The sequence below is a fragment of the Osmia bicornis genome, chromosome 10, assembly GCF_907164935.1.
Source record: "Osmia bicornis bicornis chromosome 10, iOsmBic2.1, whole genome shotgun sequence".
NCBI classification, from domain to species: domain Eukaryota; kingdom Metazoa; phylum Arthropoda; class Insecta; order Hymenoptera; family Megachilidae; genus Osmia; species Osmia bicornis.
In genome coordinates, this window is record NC_060225.1 from 1,633,244 (window position 1) to 1,655,948 (window position 22,705).

Sequence of the window (22,705 nt, forward strand, 5' to 3'; positions counted from 1 at the left end):
ATACTTAGAAGGAGCAAGGAAACGCGATAAGCGAATTATTCAATGGACGTCTGAGGCTGAGGAACTTATAGGACGACTTATAGGGTTGGCGGGACTGTCGCGCAGTGAGCGTCTCCACCATCGAGACTAGCTTCTCCACCTTAGCCTCCAGCGCCTCTATCCTGGTGGACGGTGGTGGAATCACAGGAGTTGAGGCTTCAATGGCCGCCACCCTCGGCACAGACATCTCTGCAATCTTATCAGCTAGGAGCGCTAGCCGTTGCAGATCCGCCGTATCGCTAATAGCGAGAACAGTTCTCATGCTCTGCGGTAATTGCTCCAAAAAGAGCGTACGCAGAACGTTTTCTCCGACTTGCCCACCAGCCAGATTTCTAAGTCTCTGTAAACAATGCGAGGGTTTCTCGTCCACCACTTCACTTCCTCGCAGCAGCTTCCTCAATTTAGTCTCGTGGGACTCATCAAATGCTTCGATGATCCGTTTCTTTATTTCCTCGTATTTACCACGCGCCGGTGGAGAGGCCAATACGTCCATGACGAAGGGCAGTACAGTGTGGTCCAAATTCGTCACCACGTAACGGTACTTCGTATCGTCGCTGGTTATTCGCGCCAGATCAAAGGTCATCTCCACTGTGATGAACCATGCAGCCGGACTCTCCTTCCAAAACGGCGGTAGCCGTCGTAAGGTAGCTGAGTTGATGGATGCCTCAGGAGCGGGCTCATTTACCGTTTCTTTTCGGTCCGCCATCTTGTCTTGCTGTCCGTCCTCTCGCGTGGGTGAATGTTCTAGCGGCATTTACTGTTTTTTTTTTGCTTTGATTTCACGCGCTTAATAGCGGTTGCACTACGACCATCACGCCGGGGTCACCAATTGTAGGAATAAGCGATTGTTAGGAGTTAGGATTCCTACTTTATCAATTGATGGAAAACAAGCTCACCACCGTTTTTCATATAGAATTTTATTAATTGTCAATTATTATAAATTTGTAACTACGATGTATATTTAACTGGTCCTAATGCACGTGACACGGCTTAGAACGCTCAACAACGCATTTCAATTCTCTGATGAGAACACCCACGCACGGAATACAAGATTTCTCAAACACAAAGCTACCGCTTCAAACGTCCCCACGAGAATGGAAAAACTTCCATCCGGAACGGGAAAACAACGCTTTTCCCGGAAGTAGATGTCGCGGTAAATTTATCGGAAGTGCACGCTTCGGCGAGACGGTCGACCATCAGCAGAGGTCGCCACATAATACGATAAAACTAAGTAGCGTATTATACTGTAGAATACCATGTATAATACATTGTATAATATCTCACGTATAATACATGCTCAACCCTGGTGTAGACCCTGTCGGCAGTGATGCCAGAACCGTGGGACGTGGGACAAATTTTTACCCGCTCCACGATGTCCCACGACGTCCCAGTGACTCCCCTACCGCCGTTGTTTCCTCTAACATAAGCGCGTTGTCCCACGTGTCCGTGTGAGCTCTACGGGTTTGGCAGAATTCGGTTGCTCTTGTCATTTCTACATTATCGGCTCGATGCTCAAGCCGCCAAAGCACGTGGCAGCAGCATCGACGAGTCGACAAAATAATATAATTTCGTCTATGGCAATATGGCTGAGTTAAGAAACCAGGAGAATCAGTTCGAATCCCGATTTTACGGTTTCAGTTCTGATTATTAATACATTAACGTTTTTTTAATACATAAAAATACATTTTTAATACATTAACATTTTGACGTACATTAACTTGGGAAGCAGTTAAAAAAAGGAGTTGAACTGCTTCCTTTATTTATATTTTTTCTAATATTTCAGTTTTATATATATACATATGTATGTACCTGATACAAAAGTGATTTCTTCAATTAGATATTACTGTTATTCTATTTATTACAATACGTAAATGCGAAGACATACGAGGAAAATTGGTTAGGATAGAATGTAAGGATATAAAGAAATTTCAATTTTTTACGGTTTGTTAGTTTTATTTTTTATTGTAACAACTACTATTATTTCATTCTGTGAATAGTCATTAAAATGAAAAACAGAAAAGTACAGTTTGATTTTTTAGTTAATTTGTACTACATATTTCATCAGGTTTCCAACAACTGTTGCAGCCGGTCCACGCTTATACGATGCTGAATATTTTACCTTTCTGTAATATATTTAGGAAACAAATAAAAATATAGTTTAGTAATTGTTATAATACAGTATCAACTGTTATCCTTATTAAAAACTTATCTTATTTTGCGTAATTATTTCGCTTCCTTGCTTTGTAATGACGAATGACTGATTTTTTTTCAATGAAACTTTTACTAGTGCATTTGTGAGATTTTTCGATTAAAACAAGATCAAACATGGTATAATTTGAATTATAATTTTTATTTACTTATTTATATCTAAATAAGTAAAAATAATGCAAATTATGTGGTGTTTGGTCTTATTTTAATCAGAAGATCCTTACAATTACATTCCTGGATTTTTAATATTTTTCGATCGGTTGTGTATTCTACATAATATCGAAAATATGTTGAGTTTGCTACAAACTACTACATACGATTCGTACAGGAGAATGGTAAAATTCTGATTACTTCAGAAAAGCAGTCCGAAAATAAATCTGTTGCCAGATTTATTAACATTTTTTTAGACAGATAAGTTAGTATGTATATTCTTTCAGCATAGCATGTGTTATGTTGCTGGATTTTCCCGATTCTCCTGAAAGTGTCGGACGCTGGCAGAACGACACAGCTCGAGCGAGTTCTTGAATGCTGGTGAACGTAGAAAAAGACAAATAGCGAAAGAGAAAGAGGTCCGAGAATTAAAGGGCAAAAAAAAAAACATCTGAGTGAGACAATATTAATTCAACAATAACTTTTTTATTTTTCATTTTTGCTAAATGAAACTTTTACCAATGTAATTGTAAGGTTCTTCTGATTAAAATAAGACCAAACACGACATAATTTGCATTATATTTACTTATTTATTTAAAACCTAATGCAAATATATAAAGTAACTATAATTCAAATTATGTCGTGTTTGATCTTGTTTTAATCGAAAAATTTCATCAATACGCTAGTGGAAGTTTCATTCAAAAGAAAATCAGTCATTATAAAGCAACGAAGTGAAAGTGCAGCATAAGTACACAAAAAAAACATAAGGTTTATAGCAAGCTTAACATTTTCTATTGTATTATGGTAATCACTATATTATAGTTTTGTTTCCTTGTTGTATTATAGGAAAGTAAAATATGCAATATCGTATAAGCGTGGACCAGGTGCAATAGTTGCAAGAAACCTGATATGTATATGTATAACAAATTAAATGAGGAATCAAATTGTATCTAATCCATCTTTCATTGCAATGACCATTCAGAGAATAAAATTATAATAGTTGTAAGGAATAAGAAATAAAACCAACAAACCGTTAAAGATTGAAATTTCTTTATATCCTTACAATTTAACCTAACCAATTTTCCTCGTATGTCTTCGGATTTACGTATTGTAATAGTTAGAATAACAGTAATATCTAATGTAGAAATTACTTAAATATTAATTAAAAAAATATCAAAGAAAGATGCAGTTCAACTCCTTTTTTTAACTGCTTCCCAAGTTAATGTATTTCATAGTATTAATGTATTAAAAAAACGTTAATGCATTAAGAATCAGAACTGAAACCGTAAAATCGGGATTCGAACTGATTCTCCTGGTTTCTTAATTCAGCCATATTGCCATGGACGAAATTATAATATTTTGTCAATTCGTCGATGCTGCTGCCACGTGCTTTAGCGGCTTGAGCATCGAGCCGATAACGTAGAAATGACGAGAGCAGCCGAACTCTGCCAAACCCGCAGAGCTCACACGGACACGTGGGACAACGCGCTTATGTTAGAGGAAACAACGGCGGTAGGGGAGTCACTGGACGTCGTGGGACGTCGTGGAGAGGGTAAAAATTTGTCCCACGTCCCACGGTTTTGGCATCGCTGGTTGGGGTCTTTGTCGCCTTCATCGGCCCGTTACCGGCGGGTGGGAAAGGGGGTTAGGTGAGGGAAGGATTATGGGTGGTTTTTAATATTGCAGCGGGAGGTAAGAGAAGCGCAGCGATTGTAACAGGGGGGCACACGTGACACCACGTTCCAATACATACATACATACTTGCAGTCAATAATTTTTAATTTTTTTTTTTGACGTACAATTAGAAACAAAATTATTAGGTATGCAAATTAATTCAGTCTTTGTTTTTTATTTAATTAATAATTTATTTTTATAAAATTATAGTAACTTCCATTATTTAAGTAATTGTCGTTGTTATTGATAATTTGGCGCTATTTATTATCAGCACTAAAAATACCATAGAAGCGCGGAAAAACATTCAAATTTAATTTGTACACTTAATATCTTAATGTAAAAAAGAACTTTATTACAATATTAGTAACCAAAATACAATCAAGTGAACTCGTATGGCTGACACTTATTTGATATTTCAAATGATAAAATGTGTATAATGTAATAATGACATTATATACATACTGTTTATGTAATTGAAGAATACAAATTTTTGTCTAGAATTATAATTTAGTTATATGTATTTGTAAGATATATTTAATAAGTTTAAAAGAATATAATAAAATTCTCTAAAATACATAATTATAAAATTATACAGGGTGTTTCGTAATATATGGGACCCACTTTAGGTGTGGACAGGAAACACAGAAGCAATGGAAAAAGTTCATGTAAACATATATCCCATTTGACCATATTTCAAAGTTATGACCAATTTTGTGTATCAATAATCTGCAACTACTTATCTTGTTGACAGTGTTATATTCCTTGCACGTATGTAACAAGACTGCCAGCAAATTTGACGTACACTTAGAATTTTTTAAAAATTTCGAAATTCATTGATACGATGACTACAAACTTGCATACAGACCGAGGACAATCTTTTCGAGTGCCTTCTATAAAGGTAAGTATTTGTGGATTGTTGAAATATAAACGTGGCTATAATTTCGAAACAAGATCAAATAGGACACGTGTTTATAGAACTTTATTATTGTTTTTGTGCTTATTATCTACTCCTGAAATGAGTCCCACATATTATAACACACCCTGTATATGATTATGTACATTTTACTTTTCTCTATGCATCTTAGTCTAGTTTTTATTATGATGTATGACTCAGTCGAGACTATTTGTACATAAATAAGTTTACAAGAAATATTATACAAAATCTGATATATGTATATTAAAAATGTCAGTGACAAGAAACTAAAACTACCACATTATGAAGAATTGTGAAACTAATACATTTTAAAGAAATTTAATAATTCTGTATATGTAATATTTGTTAATATAATCCAGTAATATGAAGTGTAATTATAAAATGTGATATTGCAACAAATAATTTATTTTAATTACCATTTAAACTGAATTTCTGTATACTAGTTATAATACATGTTCAGATGGTTCTATAATTCGCGGTTGATTATTTAATGTTTCAATTGGAAATTTTTCTTCGTTAATAACAGCTTTTAAATCTTTATAATTTAATGTTTCATATTTAAGTAACGCATCTGCTAATCTTTTAAGTTCTTTCGCATGCTTTTGTAATATTGTTTTTGCACGGTCGTATGATTCCTAAAATATAAAATCTTTTAAAATGTATAACTTAAAATATATATATTATTTACTTAATATACAGTGAAAAAATTTACTTGTAATAGACATTTGACTTCAGTGTCAGCGAGATCAATCGTCGAAGGACCTGGTTTATATCCTTCCTTTTCATTCATTGTTCGCACTCCAAAACCAACTTTCTCAGACATACCGTATAAATTTACCATTTTCTCAGCAATGGTAGTTGCTCCCTAAAAAATAATTGTTAACATTATTTTATATTTTAAATACACTTTATCGTTATGTTGTCTATAAATATAAAACTTGTATTAAACTGAAATTGACTTCCATGTGACTATATATTAACTGCAAAAAATAGAGTTCTATATATGCTAATATACAGGGTGTTTCACTCGATTTTGACATCTTAATTTCTTCGCTATTATTACTCGAACCGGAAAATGTTTCAGATTAGAGTTAGATGGTGTTGAGTGAGGCACAATGTGGTATATTAGCTCATTTACGGGTGAACGTGTTAAGGTCATATTTGTTTTTTTGGCAACGGCAACTTTGTTTTTTTAAATGGAATTATATACTTTTTAATGCAACAATCGACGCCGTTGGATATTCCTTATAAAAAAATATTAACCTATTTATGTTAAAAAATTAGCAGTTTAGGAGATATTTCAATTTAAATAGCGTTTATGTTACGCTAACGTCGGCGTTGGTGAATACAGAGCGGATGCTTAGTGCGACAGTAATGATATCCTATAAAATTATTCAAATTGAAATATCTCCTAAACTGCTAATTTTTCAACATAAATAGATTAATACTTTTTTATGAAGAATAGTATAAAATAAAACGTATATAATTTTATTTAAAAAAACAAAGTTGTCGTTCATATGACCTTTACGCATCCACCCACGAATGAACTAATAACACCACATTATGCCCCACTCGACACCATCCAATTCTTGACTGAAACATTTTCCAGTACGAGTAATAATAGCGAAGAAATCAAGATGTTAAAATCGAGTGAAACACCCTGTATGAACAAATTAAAAGAACCTTGAAATCGCTTAATGCTCCTGATGTTACTTTGTCCGGTCCAAAAATTAATTCTTCTGCAGCACGACCACCCATTGCACAATCCATCTGAGCTAATAACTGAGATTTTGTGACGTGAACTTCATCTTTGGTAGCTAAAAACGCTGTCTGAAAAAAGTATATACATTGTATTTGAAGAAAGATATTAAACATACAATAATGTTGTAAAATTTATAAATTAGTGTTATAAATTAACACTTACATGCCCTAAAGAATGTCCATGAGGCATGATGCTAATTTTATGTATTGCTGGCGCGTCTGTAGTATAAAACGCAACCAATGCGTGTCCTGCTTCATGATATGCTGTGATACGATTGGCTTCAGCATCCTTGATTTTGTATTTTCTTTCCGGACCCATGATTAATTTGTCTCTAGCATATTCTAAGTGATTCATCGTCACATATTCTGCATCATTTATAGCTGCTTTCAAAGCTGCTTGATTAACCTTTATAAATAATAAAATTAACTTAAAATATATATTTTATTCGCATAATTAAAACATATCCGACAAGATGGTACCATATTCTCTATATCAGCTCCAGTAAATCCAACGGTACATCTTGCTAAATATTCCGAGTCAACATCTTTTGTTAATATTCTTGATAGATATAAATCAAAAATTTCTTTTCGGCTCATGTAATCCGGTACATCGACAACAACTTCAACATCAAAACGTCCAGGTCGCATTAAAGCTTTGTCCAAATCGTCGCGCCTATTTGTTGCGCCTAATACTATAACTCCTTCATTTTGAAGAAATCTACAATTATAAAAAAACAATTGATATCCATTTTTTAATATAAAAATAAAAAAGTAATAGAAAAAGATATAGAGTTATTTTTAACCGACTTCGAAAAGGAGGTGGTTACTCAATTTGATCAGTATGTTTTTTTGTTTTTTGTTTTTTGTGTGTGTGTGTTCACCGATTACTCCGAAATGAATGCACCAATCGGAACGAAACCTTTTACATCTTGTAGGGTGTCTTCCGGTTGGTTCCATTGAAAAAAAATTTTTCATTTTTTCATTGTTATTGCAAAATACAGGATGTTTTTAACGTCAAGATTGGACGATTTCAATGACCTTTTAATATGTTGTCGGGGACATGATTCTGAACAACTTTTTCATTATGCATAATTAACGGAAAGTTTTAGTTTCCGAGATATTCGTGAAAAACTATTGTTACTACTACATTGAATTCTACGTATGCCTACGTGTCTCTACTGGTGTATGAGTCAGCATGCAGTCGCCGATTCTCTACTAATTCTTATATGTATATATACATACTATACATGGGTACTCTGCAAGACATGTACCGATTGCGATGAAAACTTTCACATCTAATAGGAGATATTTCCGCGATATTTCACTTGCAACAATTTATGCAATTTGTTATTGTTAATAACTATTGTGATAACTTGTATGGAACTTGTTATCGTTAAAAACTATCGTTATTGCAATTAATCAATAAGAACGGTAAACCACCTTACGGCATCCTACAAATACTGCTCGTTCCACTACATAGTGTGAAATAAAATAATTTTTAACAAAAAATACAACCGACTTCGAAATGCACTAAAAAGTATGAAATAATTTCTACTTCATTTATACAAATACCCAACAGCTATTAATAAAACCTATTTACTCGTTAAATAGTATACTAAATACATTTCAACCTTTTCGGAGGCGGCGCAAAATTAAAAATACCCGAATATACGATGCTGCCAATAATAATTTGATAGGTTGTCGACGCCTGAATCTTCCTAGTAGAAGAAAAGTTTTTAATTTTGCGCCGCCTCCGAAAAGGTTGAAATATATTTAATATACTATTTAACGAGTAAATAGGTTTTATTAATAGCTGTTGGGTATTTGTATAAATGAAGTAGAAATTATTTCATACTTTTCAGTGTATTTCGAAGTCGGATGTATTTTTTGTTAAAAATTATTTTTCTCAATAACGCTTGATTTAATTGCTTGACAATAAACAAAATTTTTAAGCAATTTCTTTTTAAATGAGACTATACATTTTTATGCTGTAAAATGATTCTCTGTAAAGTTTATAAAATAATAAATTCATGTTACTAGAATTTAAATAATTTACTGGAACGATGCAAACATATTTTTAAAAAACAGAGCGAATAAAGATTACAACAAATATAATATACAAAGTACACAAAGAAAACCAAATTACTGTATACAAGATTTAACTGTAGAGAATGAATCATCTAAAGTATTACAATTTGGGGTAGACACGGGTAATGCAGCGAGGTGACATTACCGGCAAAAATGGGCCTATTAAGGGGGTAGACACGGCACGTGACCTCTCCGATTCGGAACGTTGGTATTACAGCAGTTTTTTCGTTGGGCCTGGTGGAGCCACTTGCGTGGTCTGTTACGAATTTGAAAGGTTTAATTCTCAGCTAGCGTGCGCGCAACACGATCTAGAAAGGCAACAGCGCCTCAAGTATTTTTACAAACACATTCAAACGCTCATCTCGCCAGAGGCATCGCGACAATACGGCTGAAGAACAAAATCGAAACATTGACGCGTGTTGAGGGAGATGTACGGTGATCATGCTATCCTTCTTTGAACCTAAATGATAGAATTGTCCCGCTCCGGTAAATTCTGACTGACTGAACGCGTGGATTTTATATAGCGCACCGTAGCACGCCTCGCTGCTGAAAAATACTACATATATGCCTACTCTGAAGAACCGAAGGAACGTGCAATCTGAGAATTTTTTTAGAAAAAGTTATTAGTTTCTTTAAATAAATGTTTTTAATTCATAAAAGCATATAGCGTGCGTCACGCAATTGAGACGGTTTATATCTTGAATTTGGTAAGAGATAGGAAAAAGCTGTTCATGTAAAAGTTCAATGGTATGATAATGTTTATTTTTCTATGACTTCATTTTCTTTGTGAATGCAACGATGCACTAAAAAAATGCAGATGCACTTTTTATTTATGTAAATAGAATTGCATTTTTTTCTTTACTCGTATCAACTCCTTGAAACATTCTGCATAAAAAGTACTATTAGAACTAATAAATGGAGAGGCCTCGGGTCCTTCTCTCATCTCCCCTCGCTACTATTCCCTCTCACTATTTTGCTGATGCGCCTATATCTAACAGTACAATGTTTAAAAAACCAATATTTCGTGAAATATCTCATACTTTTCATATGTCTTACCATTCAACTTTTACATCAATAGCTTTTTCCTATCTCTTACCAAATTTAAGATATAACTCGTCCCAATTGCGTGACGCTTGTATTTCGAGAAACCTATAGTAACTTTGTTTTTACGAAACTAATAAAAAATACAAAGGAGTCAATATTCTGAGTGAATGCAAATAATTTAAATAAATAAATATCTTGTATACAACTTATATAAACGTTTGCAGAATTATTGCAAAGAGGAGGTATATTCTTCTCTTGTTATACCTCCTCTTTGAGCGAGGTTTGTTATGGGGTGCTGTGAAAAATCCAGGCGGGCGTCAGTCAAAACCTAGCAAAAAGGGACAATCTCAACATTCAGAATGAGAGAAGGACAGCATGACTATACTGCGTCTCACTCGGCGTTGTTGCCTTTTTCGCTTGCTTTCGCTTGCCTTCAGTCGAGTGACGTAACCAAGCTAACGCCTGATTCTGGCAACGATTCCAAATCGGCAGCCTTCTTAGTTAGACGCCACTTTATAACTACTAGCTGAACTGAATTTGTCACATGAATTGCTCTGTATTATCCACAAAATGGCGGAACTGGTCTGTGAGAATGCTTTTACGGGCATCCGTTATTCGTCCTTATTTCGCAACAAATGAAGACAAAATAGATCTTAATTTATAGGTAAGGGTTGTGGCTAGATCGCTCAACTCATGATTTCAATCACAGCACTCTTTTAGTGGCCTAAAAATGCTTCGATTCCGCGAATGCATTTTGTCGATTTTTTACCTCTACTTTGGACGCTTATATTACTAAATATCAATATAATCCCACTGAAACATGAGTTGAGCGGTGTGCATTGGACCTTCCTCTTTCGAATAAGCCCTCACTCAGCCCTAAATGTTCTCATACAAGGACGAATAACGGAAGCGCGTAAACCCATCTTTATGCCCATTTTTGGCGGTAATGTCAACGCGCTACTATTACCCGTGTCTACCCCCTTAAGGGGTTTACGGGAATCGGTTATTTGTGCTTATATGAGAAGACTTGGGGCTGGGTGAGGGCTCATTCGAAAGAGGAAAATTCAATGCAGGGGCTCAGGTCATCGTTTGAGTCACAAAACTCTTTTAGTGACCTAAAATGTACTTGGATTCTGCGGGTGTATTTTCTCCACTTTTCCTCTACTTTGGATACTCATATTATTAGATATCAACACAATCTCGTTGAATCCCCTAAAAAGGGGTTTACGGGAATACACTTATCGTCCTTATATGAGAAGATTTGGGGCTGAGTGAGGGCTCGTTCGAAAGAGGAAGTTCCAATGCAGCGCGGTCTGGTCATGGTTCAACGAAATTGTGTTGATATCTAATAATATGAGTGTCCAAAGTAGAGGAAAAATTCGACAAAATGCAGTTGCGAAATCGAAGTATTTTTAGGCCACTAAAAGAGTTTTGTGACTCAAACGGTGAGTTGACCACCCTGCATTGAACCTTCCTCTTTCGAATGAGCCCTTATTCAGCTCAAGATCTTCTCATATAAGGACGAATAACCGATTCCCGTAAAAGCATTCCCAAAGACGAGTTCCGCCATTATCTCGATACTACAGAGCAAGTCACGTGACAAATCTAGTTCAGCTAGTAGTTATAAGGTGGCGTTTAACTTAGACGGTCTAACAAGGAAGGTTAGGGAACCCGGAAATTCCAAAAATTATGAAACTTCGCATACAAGTATTGTAAGTCATCCGTAATACGACCCTGTTTTCCGTTGGAGCCATAATTCGGTTTTAAAGGGTGAAATTACCCCTTGAAAAAAATTCGAAACTTTCTTTTTTGTGGAATATCTTAAAAACGGTGAGAGATATGAAAAAAAAGTTTAAACAAAAGTTGCACAGTTCTGTTGTGTTTACAAAATGGCGTCAAGAAAATGTTGGGGGGGAGGGGTAACTAAAAAATTATGCACTTTTCAAAAATTTTCTTGACGCCATTTTGTAAACACAACAGAACTGTGCAACTTTTGTTTAAACTTTTTCTTCATATCTCTCACCGTTTTTAAGATATTCCACAAAAAAGAAAGTTTCGAATTTTTTTCAAGGGGTAATTTCACCCTTTAAAACCGAATTATGGCACCAACGGAAAACAGGGTCGTATTACGGATGACTTATTGTACTTGTGTGCGAAGTTTCATAATTTTTGGAATTTCCGGGTTCCCTAACCTTCCTTGTAAGTAGAAAGGCTGCCGATCTGGAATCGTAGCCAGAATCAAGCGTCAGCTTGATTACGTCACTCGAACTGTGCTGCGAAGGCAGGCGAAAAAGGCAACAACGCCCGAACGCTGAGTGAGACGCACTACAGTCATGCTGTCCTTCTCTCATTCTGAATGTTGAGATTGTTCCTTGTCGGTAAGTTTTGACTGCCGCCCGCCTAGATTTTTCACAGCGCCCTATAACAAACCTCGCCCCATTCAAACTATATCGTGTTTGGTATCATTTTAATCAGAAAAATTTCACCAATACGCTAGTAAAAGTTTCAGTAAAAAAAAGTCAAAAATAAAAAGGTTTTATAATTGAATTAGTAATAGTCACGCCGATACGTTTCGGCTTTTTCCTTTGATCATTGGTCCTCTCTCTCTCTCTCCTCCACTGTCTGTCCCTTTCTACGTTCACGCGTGGCTGGTCGTCGCGTGCAATCCGAGATTCAACACCTCGGCTGGATATATGCAACGGCTGGTTTCCAAGCTCTGTTGCATACATTCAGCTTTTACTCTATAGACGCGAGGTCCCTCCTTTTATTAGTTCTAATAGTACCATAGTACTTTTTTATGCAAAATGTTTCAAGGAGCAGACACAAGTAAAAAAAAAGCAATTCCATTTAAATAAAAAGTGGATTTGCATTTTTTGAGTGCATCGGTGCATTTATGAAGAAAATGAAATCACAGAAAAATAGACAATATCATACCATTGAACTTTTACATAAACAGCTTTTTCCTATCTCTTACCAAATTCAAGATATAACCCGTCCCAATTGCATGACGTATCCTGTATACTTTTATTAATTAAAAACATTTATTTTTAGAAGAAGTTATTAACTTTTTCTAAAAATAATTCTCAGATTGCATGTTCCTTCGGTTCTTCAGAGTAGGCATATTATAAGGCGTCGAGAAATTTCGAAAGGGCCATGGTGTCAACGGAGGAGCCGCGCCTGGTCTTCATCCGTTAACACCCCCACCCTTGTACGCTGAGGTATTATGGGACAGCGTGGGCCAGGCCCGCGCAAGGAATAGGGCAGCAGTCGTTTTCTCGATGCAAAGCGGAAAACACGGAAATAAAGACGTTCTTGAAAATATTAAATTCATACGTTTCTATATTACAAACCTTTTCCTATCGTTTCTAACAATATATTTTTCAGCAGCGAGGCGTGCTACGGTGCGCTATATAAAATCCACGCGTTCAGTCAGTCAGAATTTACCGGAGCGGGACAATTCTATCATTTAGGTTCAAAGAAGGATAGCATGATCACCGTACATCTCACTCTAAACACGCGCCAATGTTTCGCTTTCATTCTTCAGGCGTATCGTCGCGATGCCTCTGGCGAGATGAGCTTTTGAATGTGTTTGTAAAAATACTTGAGGCGCTGTTGCCTTCCTAGATCGCGTTGCGCGCACGCTAGCTGAGAATTAAACCTTTCAAGTTCGTAACAAAACACGCAAGTGGCTCCACCAGGCCCAACGAAAAAACTGATGTAATACCGACGTCCCGAATCGGAGAGGTCACGTGCCGAGTCTACCCCCTTAAGCTTGTTCTATCTCTATTTGTTTCAAAGAAAACAGTCTGTTACGCTTGATATACCTTGTACTGTGTATTGTTCATAGTACTAAATATCCAAGAAATATTATAACAAAATAAAACAAGAAAATTGTATATTTACCCATCCATTTCGGTAAGTAGCTGATTCACTGTTTGATTTGCATATGGATGAACAGATGAATTTGTTCGTTCCGCACCAACAGAATCAATTTCATCTATAAATATCACAGCAGGCGCTCTTTGTTTTGCTGCCTCTAAAAAAATTAATAAATTGCTCAATCTTTCTGATTAAAATAAATCAATTTAATTCTCACACGTACACTTACACATACACATACACTATATTTTCATCAAAAAGAATGCAAAGAGTACAATTTCATCATTCTTAGACATTTATAATAGTTATTTTTTTAATAACTTACTAAATAAATCTCTCATTCTGCGTGCACCTTGTCCTACTAAAATTTCATCAAATTCTGGACCAGCTGCTTGAAAAAAAAAATGGTACACCAGCTTCGCCAGCTACTGCTCGAGCTAACAGCGTTTTCCCCTGTTCCAGGTGGTCCTACTAATAACACACCTTTAGGTAACTTTGCACCAAGTGCAGAAAATTTTTCTGGATTTTTCAAAAATTCAACTATATCTCTCAATTCTTGTTTAGCTTCTGCAACCTGACCATACGCGAGCAAAAAAATATATGTTTACAACTTGGTATAACTTTATATGAAATATATTGAATCTATAATAATATACATACTCCTTTGACGTCGCTAAAAGTTATGTCTGTTGTTTCTGGTCTAAATCTGCCACCATCCATTGAAAATCGTAATCCACTTCCTACAGCATAAACTATAACATTAGAAATACGTAAAGAACTACGTTATTAACAATCCTAACCTATTGTTTAACACCTACTCTAATATTTTATTGCATAATAATATTGAAATTAATTGTGTTGAAGTGTTAGCAACAAGATATATATGTATACAATTTTGTTATTTGATTACTTTACAATATTACAAATAATTAATTAATTTGAGGGTCTTAGATTTTTAAGATCTTTTCTCTTTCTATTCAATAAATTATTTCTTCTACAGTAAGAACATATTTACTCAAATATAAAAAAAAATTTGTTAATAATCATTTGTTCACAATAACTAAAAATATCTTATAAACCTATGAAATTTACATACCTCCATACCAAAGTATTATTAGTAGAGTACCTATGAATAAGCCAGATATTATTTTATGCCATCCACCAGTTGTACGTTTTCGTTGAAGTCCTGCTTCATATCCTTCTATAAAAGCTGCTGCAATTTTTTTATGTTCCTCTGTGACTTTTGACTATTATCTTGACTGAACAAAGATCTAAGTGTAACAGGATCTTTATCTTTAAAATTCCATCTTGTATTCTATAAAATAAAGAATTTATTTGTAAAGCAAATAAATCTTTTGGTATAAATAAAGAATAGTCTTACTGTATCTGAAAGTTGACCAAGCCGGTTTCTAAATCTGTTTAGAAACGATGCATTTTTTTCAAATTCTATGTTTATACTACGTTTTGTTTTAAAACCACGAATTTGTATATGATAATTAAATGGATTTGCAGTGCATAAAGTGCATGATGTTTTGTGATGCTTCACAGACGTTAAATACATAGTAGGCAAAACAAGTTGTTTCGTAAATTGTGCGCAAAGGATTTTCTGTTTGTTTTGATTAAAATTTGATCCTGATACATAAGATACTTTCCATCTATTATTTTTCTCTAAATTTCTTTTCAAAGTTTTCATAGAAAGTCGATCTAATATTACTAGAACATTATTTGTGTTGATGTCAAACATCGTAATAATATCATACATGTTTAACTTGGTTGTTAACATATCCACATAACTTTTTGCAGCCTAAAACAAAATTTAACTTTAATAAGTAATTATTATAATTCTAAATAACAAATAAAAAGATATTTCTTACTTCTGATGAACTAATAGGCAAAACATCATCTGTAGCATTTTTAATCTCATTGTGTTTCTTAATTTTAGCTGAAAACGGGGTAGATTTTGAATTGACTATCGAAGTTAATTGTGTCAGATGATATAACACCTAAAAATGATAAATGGTAATTGGTTTTCTGTAATCAAAATTATATAATTTTTTTAACTAAAATAAACATATATTTATATAAAACACTATTTACTTTAAAAGATTAATTTTCAATATATATATATATATATATATATATATTTATGAGAACTGTAAAACAATAATATGAATTTCATCAGCTCACACAATTACAATGAAATAAGGTTATGTTATTAGAAAATGTATAAACATGGTTAAAGAAATCAAATATGGGTTTAACCTGTGCACTATGAATAAATATTAAAAAATTGTGAGTTATTTATTAAACCTAAAACCATTTCTGATTATAATTATACGTACAAATTAATAATACAAACCTGACTATGAGGTTGAAAAGAAAACATTGAAAACTTCTGTTTAACAGCTCTAACAAAATAGATAAAAGTAACACTAGTTATACAGAAATGAATGTAGCTAATTATAATATTTTTGTTGGATATCCAAACAGAACTAAATTACACAACAAACGTCTTTCATAAGAAATACACCCTATATACAACTCTTCATGCACATACTCGATAACGGAAACGTCTGTTGCGTATTTATATACGCGATATATAAATACTTCCGAATATTTCAAATCCATTAAACATATCTAAGTTGTTGTCGTAAAATTTGTTTGTAAAATATATATTTCCTTAATCTTTTGTATTAATTTTGTATGCACATAAAAGTTTATTTTATGTTATAACTATGTATTTACATTATTAAACTATATTTTAAACTAACGGTTTTATGACTTATGTCATCATGTATGTATATATATATATATATATAGTATATATATATGTATGACAGTTCATGTATTTTGAAATAAGACATTACATCAAATAATTCATTGTATCGATATTATTTTTATGTTGTGTATTATTTAATTTTTTAAATGATATGAATATACAGGTAGAAAGGGTCTAGCCGTATAAGCATAGTGAATCGGCCCCAGCAACAATTTCGGTTGATATTTATACCGCATAATGCTGTTTGCCTAAACAACAATTGTGTGTAATTTCAACTCCCTACCCCCTATGATAAGGGAGATATGAGGGTAAAACCCCAAAAGTTTACTATTTTTTTTCTCGGAAATTATTTAAGATATTTGAATACATTAAAGTGCAAATAGTAGGTATTCATTAACTGTATTCCATACTATTTTTCAACATTTTTATCCGATGATTAAAGGTTGAAAATGAATAAATAAATTTTTAAAAGTGATTTTTATAAACAATCTCTTGAGTGACACTCACCGAAAAAATTAAAAATAATCCTTTACTATTTAACTATTTAACTATTATCTGTAAAAGTTTCAAGAGTGTCGGTACATCATAGTTGAAAAAAAATAAAACCAATGCAACGCCCTTTCATAAGGCAAAGCCAGGCTAAACGTTAGAGGCGCTCAACCCAACCGACCTATAGGGGAATACGTTGCGCCGACCCGCCACGTTTCTCATACCAGAAACAGCTCTCAGAAAAGTATGAACTCTTCTTTCCCTAAACTGTGTTAGTTAACAGTTATTTATTTAAATAATATATTAACAATTTAAATTTTTTAATTAAATTTTCTGATCTTAACTTTTAGCGTCCGTGTTTTCACGGCGTTCCTCGTTTTAAATATGTGAGAGCCCTAAATCACAGATTTATATCATGTCTTGAACAATAGCACTATGTTAGATGCTATTAGTTGTCCTTTTAATAGTCGAAGAAGGTATCACAGGTATAACTGCAATATCATTCTATTCAACGTTGTAAAGAACATAGACTTCTATAACTATTTCTGTCTTTACCTTTTCACGTACGTATTACTTTTAATTAAATTGTAGCTGGTACCTGTGAACAGTTGTAACTAAGGTCTTCCTCGTTTTAAGTATATGGGCGCCCTGAAAAGGGTTAATTATGTTATAAATTTTAACTCACTTATTTGATAAAACTAACATTATTCCAGTTATTGATGAAAATAGCGACGAAGATTAAAACTTATTTACAAGCATGTTTTAAAAAAAAAAAACTTTTAGAGTATTCTTTTTCAAATCATCTACTTCAACCTGGCGATACATAACACAATCAGCTCTTTTTAGGGCTTAAAAACGTGAAACACGTTAGTTGCATTTATATAAGGGGGCCATTTGTGACGTACAACACAATCAGCTCTTTTTAGAGCTCCCACATACAGGGTGATCCTCTCGCTACGCTACCCAAAGGAAGTGCCGCCACAATAGAATGTGGTAGTCTACAGTGCAGTTCACCAGAGTCCATAACTGCGAAAAGACCAGTTTTCGTTCTTTCGTGCGCATCTTCGCCTTGATTGGCGATACTCTAACTCCCATACGCTTGCGCACAGCATCGCTGAGGCGCCTCCACGCTGTGCATCTACGCGAAAGTGGATCATTTGGAGTGTATAACGGATAGCACGGTTTTTTACTCACGTGTATCATTCTGTATTCTTCTTATTCAACCGTACTATTGTTTCACCCTATATATTAAACTCGCGATTTAAGCGACTAGCGGAGTGGGAGTTCGAGGCTCGCTAAGTTCCCCCACTATATTCCAACCTGCGCGTCGCAGTTATGGACTCTGGTGAACTCGACAATAGATCCTATTTCTGTCATCGTTTAAGCCTCGTATTGACTTGTGCATTTTGCTCAAACGAATGCTCTCGGCGAACGAACGTGAAATTTCTCCGGTTGTTCGCGCAAACCTTTCTACTTGGGGTACCGTAAACCTTTGTATCTGGGTTCTATGTAGAAAGGTTCTTTCTACCGTAAACCAGTCGAAGTCAGAATGTCGACAGGAACAGATGTCAGGATCGCCAGTGCAGCGTATATTATTATGAACACAATAATTAAAAGAAAAAGAAGAAGAAAAAATCAAGATAAACAATGGTGGATTGGTCAGATGTATAAAAATAGAACAACCTCTAGTGGTGAAAAACTAGTTAGAGATTTACAGATAGAAGCTAGAGGACATTTTAAAAAATTTCGTGCGGATGTCGTCGGAAGACTTTGAATTTTTAATAAATGCTATCGGCCCCAAAATACAAAAAACGACACCAGATTTAGAAAAGCTGTGACGGTGAAAGAACGCTTAGCGATAACGTTTTTTAGCAACGGGAGATTCATATACGAGTCTTCAGTATCTGTTTAAAATATCCAAACAATTAATATCAAAAATTGTTCCGGATTTCGAAAATCAGTTTATGACGGTTCATCAGGCCATATCATAAACTGAGTTTTTCCGAAGGATAAATTCGACAGCGGTCAACTAACGGTACTTGGAAATTTGTAACCGGCACAGTAAAATTGTTCGCACGAATATCCTTTGATGGACCGACAGCCGTCGGAAAGCGTTCGTTCGTGCCCAGGGCCTTCGCGAACACATAACGGGCCGTTTTCGGCGCACGAATGCTCTAGTGAGTACGAGGCTACAGCCGTCGAAAAGCGTTCGTTCGTGTTCTGGGCCTTCCTGAACACATTAACGGGCCGTACTCACTTGAGCATTTTTGCCCGAACAAACGTTTTCGGCGCACAAATGCACAGGTCAGTACGAGGCTTAACATGACCGTCGAGGCCCCTGCGGCGAGGATGGTTGTGTGCGTGGAAATGTGTTAAGAAAATATTCTGTTTTCCGTAGCGTTTAAATGGAACTCTTCTGCTCATTATATGCATTTTCACGCACACAGCCGTCTTCGTTGCAGTGGTCAAGTAAGCGATGACAGAAATGGGATGTCGACTTCTACATTCTATTGTGGCGGCACCTTCTTTGGGTAGCGTAGCGAGAGGATCACCCTGTACTTAAAACGAGGAACGCCGTGAAAACACGGATGCTAAAAGTTAAGATCAGAAAATTTAATTAAAAAATTTAAATTGTTAATATATTATTTAAATAAATAACTGTTAACTAACACAGTTTAGGTAAAGAAGAGTTCATACTTTTCTGAGAGCTGTTTCTGATGTTGCGAACCTCGCTTGTATGTATGTGTATGATATCGTGTGAATTTAGCCGCAAGCTTGCAATCACAAGCGCTGAATGAAATGTAATATGGCGACGATGCCATAAGAGTATGACTGCAGCATGTCTGCATTATGTTATATCAATGCTCATAAATTAGGAGCCAAAATTCAAAGGAATAAACAAACAATAGATAAGACATTGTAAAACTTTCAACACGGGTAATCGTGTTGGGAGAGAGTTGGAAATGCGGAGAAATAAGACTGTCACACTTGAAATTTCTAAGAAACTAATTTATTGCGGGCCGTATCTAATTCGTTACTCGTAACGAATATCATGTTGGTTCTTGAAACTGTCGAAGTCTCTTCGACATCCTGTTTATTTACAGAGGGTCGTAAATTCTCTTAAGGGTTGCCTTGGTTCGATAGCGCGAGACCATTTGTTATCTTACGTTTTCTCTGGATCCCACGCTTTCTCTTAGCACGTGTGCACAGAATCGTTCTCGAGTCTTGGCGGAGCACCACCATCTTTCGCTCGCCCAAGGGTGGACCGAAGCCAGGGAGAGGGACCGCCTCCGGACAGGGATGGGCCCCTCCACCATTGGACCAGGGTTGATCCTGAGGGAGGATTTAGGATCCAGCGAGGAGGGGATGGCAGCCAACTTCGATCGAGGATCTTCACCGCCAAGCTCAGAACGATTTAAAGCTTCAACCCGTCTTGAGTAAAATAGCTGGAAAGAATAATAAAATACAAACTATTATTTTTCCTTAAAATCAAAGTGTATTTTATTAAAACTCGCGCCGCGAGCAGAGTACTTTAGCGCTCCATGGGCACCTTACCCACGTTGTAAACATCAAAAAATCCCTAGACACCTGAAATCCACGCGCAACACCAGTCTAGGGATTTTTGGATCTTTACTACGTGGGTAAGGTGCCCGTGGAGCGCTAAAGCACTCTGCTCGCGGCGCGAGTTTTAATAAAGTACACTTTATTTTTAAAGGTAAAATAATAGTTTTTATTCCTTTATTATTCAGACTTTATCTTTTTATGAAGAATGTATGCAAACGGGTTGAAGCTTTGAATCGTTCTGAGCTTGGCGGTGAAGATCCTCGATCGATGTTGGCTGCCATCCCCTCCTCGCTGGATCCTGAATCCTCCCTCAGGATCATCCCTGGTCCAATGGTGGTGGGGCTCATCCCTGTCCGGAGGCGGTCCCTCTCCCTGACTTCGGTCCACCCTTGGGCGAGCGGAAGATGGTGGTGCTCCGCCAAGACTCGAGAACGATTCCGTGCACACGTGTTAAGAGAAAGCGTGGGATCCAGAGAAAATGTAAGATAACAAAAGGTCTCGCGCTAGCGAGCCAAGGCAACCCTTAAGAGAATTTACGACCCTCTGTAAATAAACAGGATGTCGAAGAGACTTCGACAGTTTCAAGAACCAACATGATTTTTGTTACGATTAACGAATTAGATACAGCCCGCAATAAATTAGCTCTTTAGAAATTTCAAGTGTGATAGTCTTATTTCTCCGGATTTCCAACTCTCTCCCAGCACGATCACCCGTGTTGAGAGTTTTACAATATCTTATCTATTGTTTGTACATTCCTTTGAATTTTGGCTCCTAATTTATGAGCATTGATATAACATAATGCAGACATGCTGCAGTCATACTCTTATGGCATCGTCGCCATATTACATTTCATTCAGCGCTAGTGATTACAAGCTTGCGGCTAAATTCACATGATATCACACACATACATACAAGCGAGGTTCGCAACAGTAGTATGAGAAACGTGGCGGGTCGGCGCAACGTATTCCCCTATAGGTCGGTTGGGTTGAGCGCCTCTAACGTTCAGCCTGGCTTTGCCTTATGAAAGGGCGTTGCATTGGTTTTATTTTTTTTTAACTATGATGTACCGACACTCTTGAAACTTTTACAGATAATAGTTAAATAGTAAACGATTATTCGTAATTTCTTCGGTGGGTGTCACGCAAGGGATTGTTTATAAAAATCACTTTCAAAAATTTATTTATTAATTTTCAACTCTTAATCACCGGATAAAAATTTTGAAAAAAATACGAAATACAGCTAATGAATACCTACTATTTGCACCTTAATGTGTTGAAATATCTTTAATAGTTTCTGAAAAAAAAATAGTATAGTTTTGGGGGTTTACCCTCATATCTCCCTTATCAGAGGGGGTATGGGGTTGAAATTGCACACAATTGTTGTTTAGGTAGACAGCATTATGTGGTATAAATATCAACCGAAATTGTTGCTGGGGCCGATTCACTATGCTTATACGGCTAGACCCTTTTTCTGATTAAAATGATACCAAACACGATATAGTTTGAATGGGGCGAGGTTTGTTATGGGGCGCTGTGAAAAATCCAGGCGGGCAGCAGTCAAAACTTAGCGAAAAGGGACAATCGCAACATTCAGAATAAGAGAAGGACAGCATGACTGTAGTGCGTCTCACTCAGCGTTCGGGCGTTGTTGTCTTTTTTGCTTGCCTTCGCAGCACAGTTCGAGTGACGTAATCAAGCTGACGCTTGATTCTGGCTACGATTCCAGATCGGCAGCCTGTGGCGGTGTACAGAGTACCTATTTTACCGACGCGGAAAGTGCATTTCCGATAAGGTTGCACAGGATGAAAGGAGCCACATACTTCCGGGGCGCGCAAAATTTTTCCAGAAAAGGAAAATGCTTGCTTCCCACGCGAACCGTCGAAGTGGATACATCGAGGTTTCTTTGTAATCGAAATAAGTGCGCATAGTTCCACTGTTTTCTTTGAACGAAGACAAATCCTTAATACTAGTTAAGTTCGTTCACAGCTCGAGTTAGTTTAGAACAATTAGTTTAAAGAATTAGGAGCTAGTGCACTCGGGAATAAAACAGTTAAAACTTTACCCTGTTGATTCTTTTTCCCTCGACGGATAAGACAG

General features: G+C 35.8%; 1 protein-coding gene across 1 annotated transcript; it reads right to left on the reverse strand.

Annotated features, from left to right (window-relative positions):
• Nucleotides 1–4,402: 4,402 nt before the first annotated feature.
• On the reverse strand, nt 4,403–16,448 carry LOC114881691 (ATP-dependent zinc metalloprotease YME1L). Its single transcript, XM_029198531.2, is given in 15 exon segments — nt 4,403–5,640; nt 5,718–5,870; nt 6,689–6,835; nt 6,930–7,172; nt 7,247–7,484; nt 13,802–13,934; nt 14,103–14,178; nt 14,180–14,230; nt 14,232–14,351; nt 14,438–14,529; nt 14,874–15,015; nt 15,018–15,092; nt 15,159–15,581; nt 15,652–15,780; nt 16,137–16,448. Coding segments are annotated over 15 exon segments (2,241 nt in total). The 5' UTR covers nt 16,164–16,448; the 3' UTR covers nt 4,403–5,448.
• Nucleotides 16,449–22,705: the final 6,257 nt, after the last annotated feature.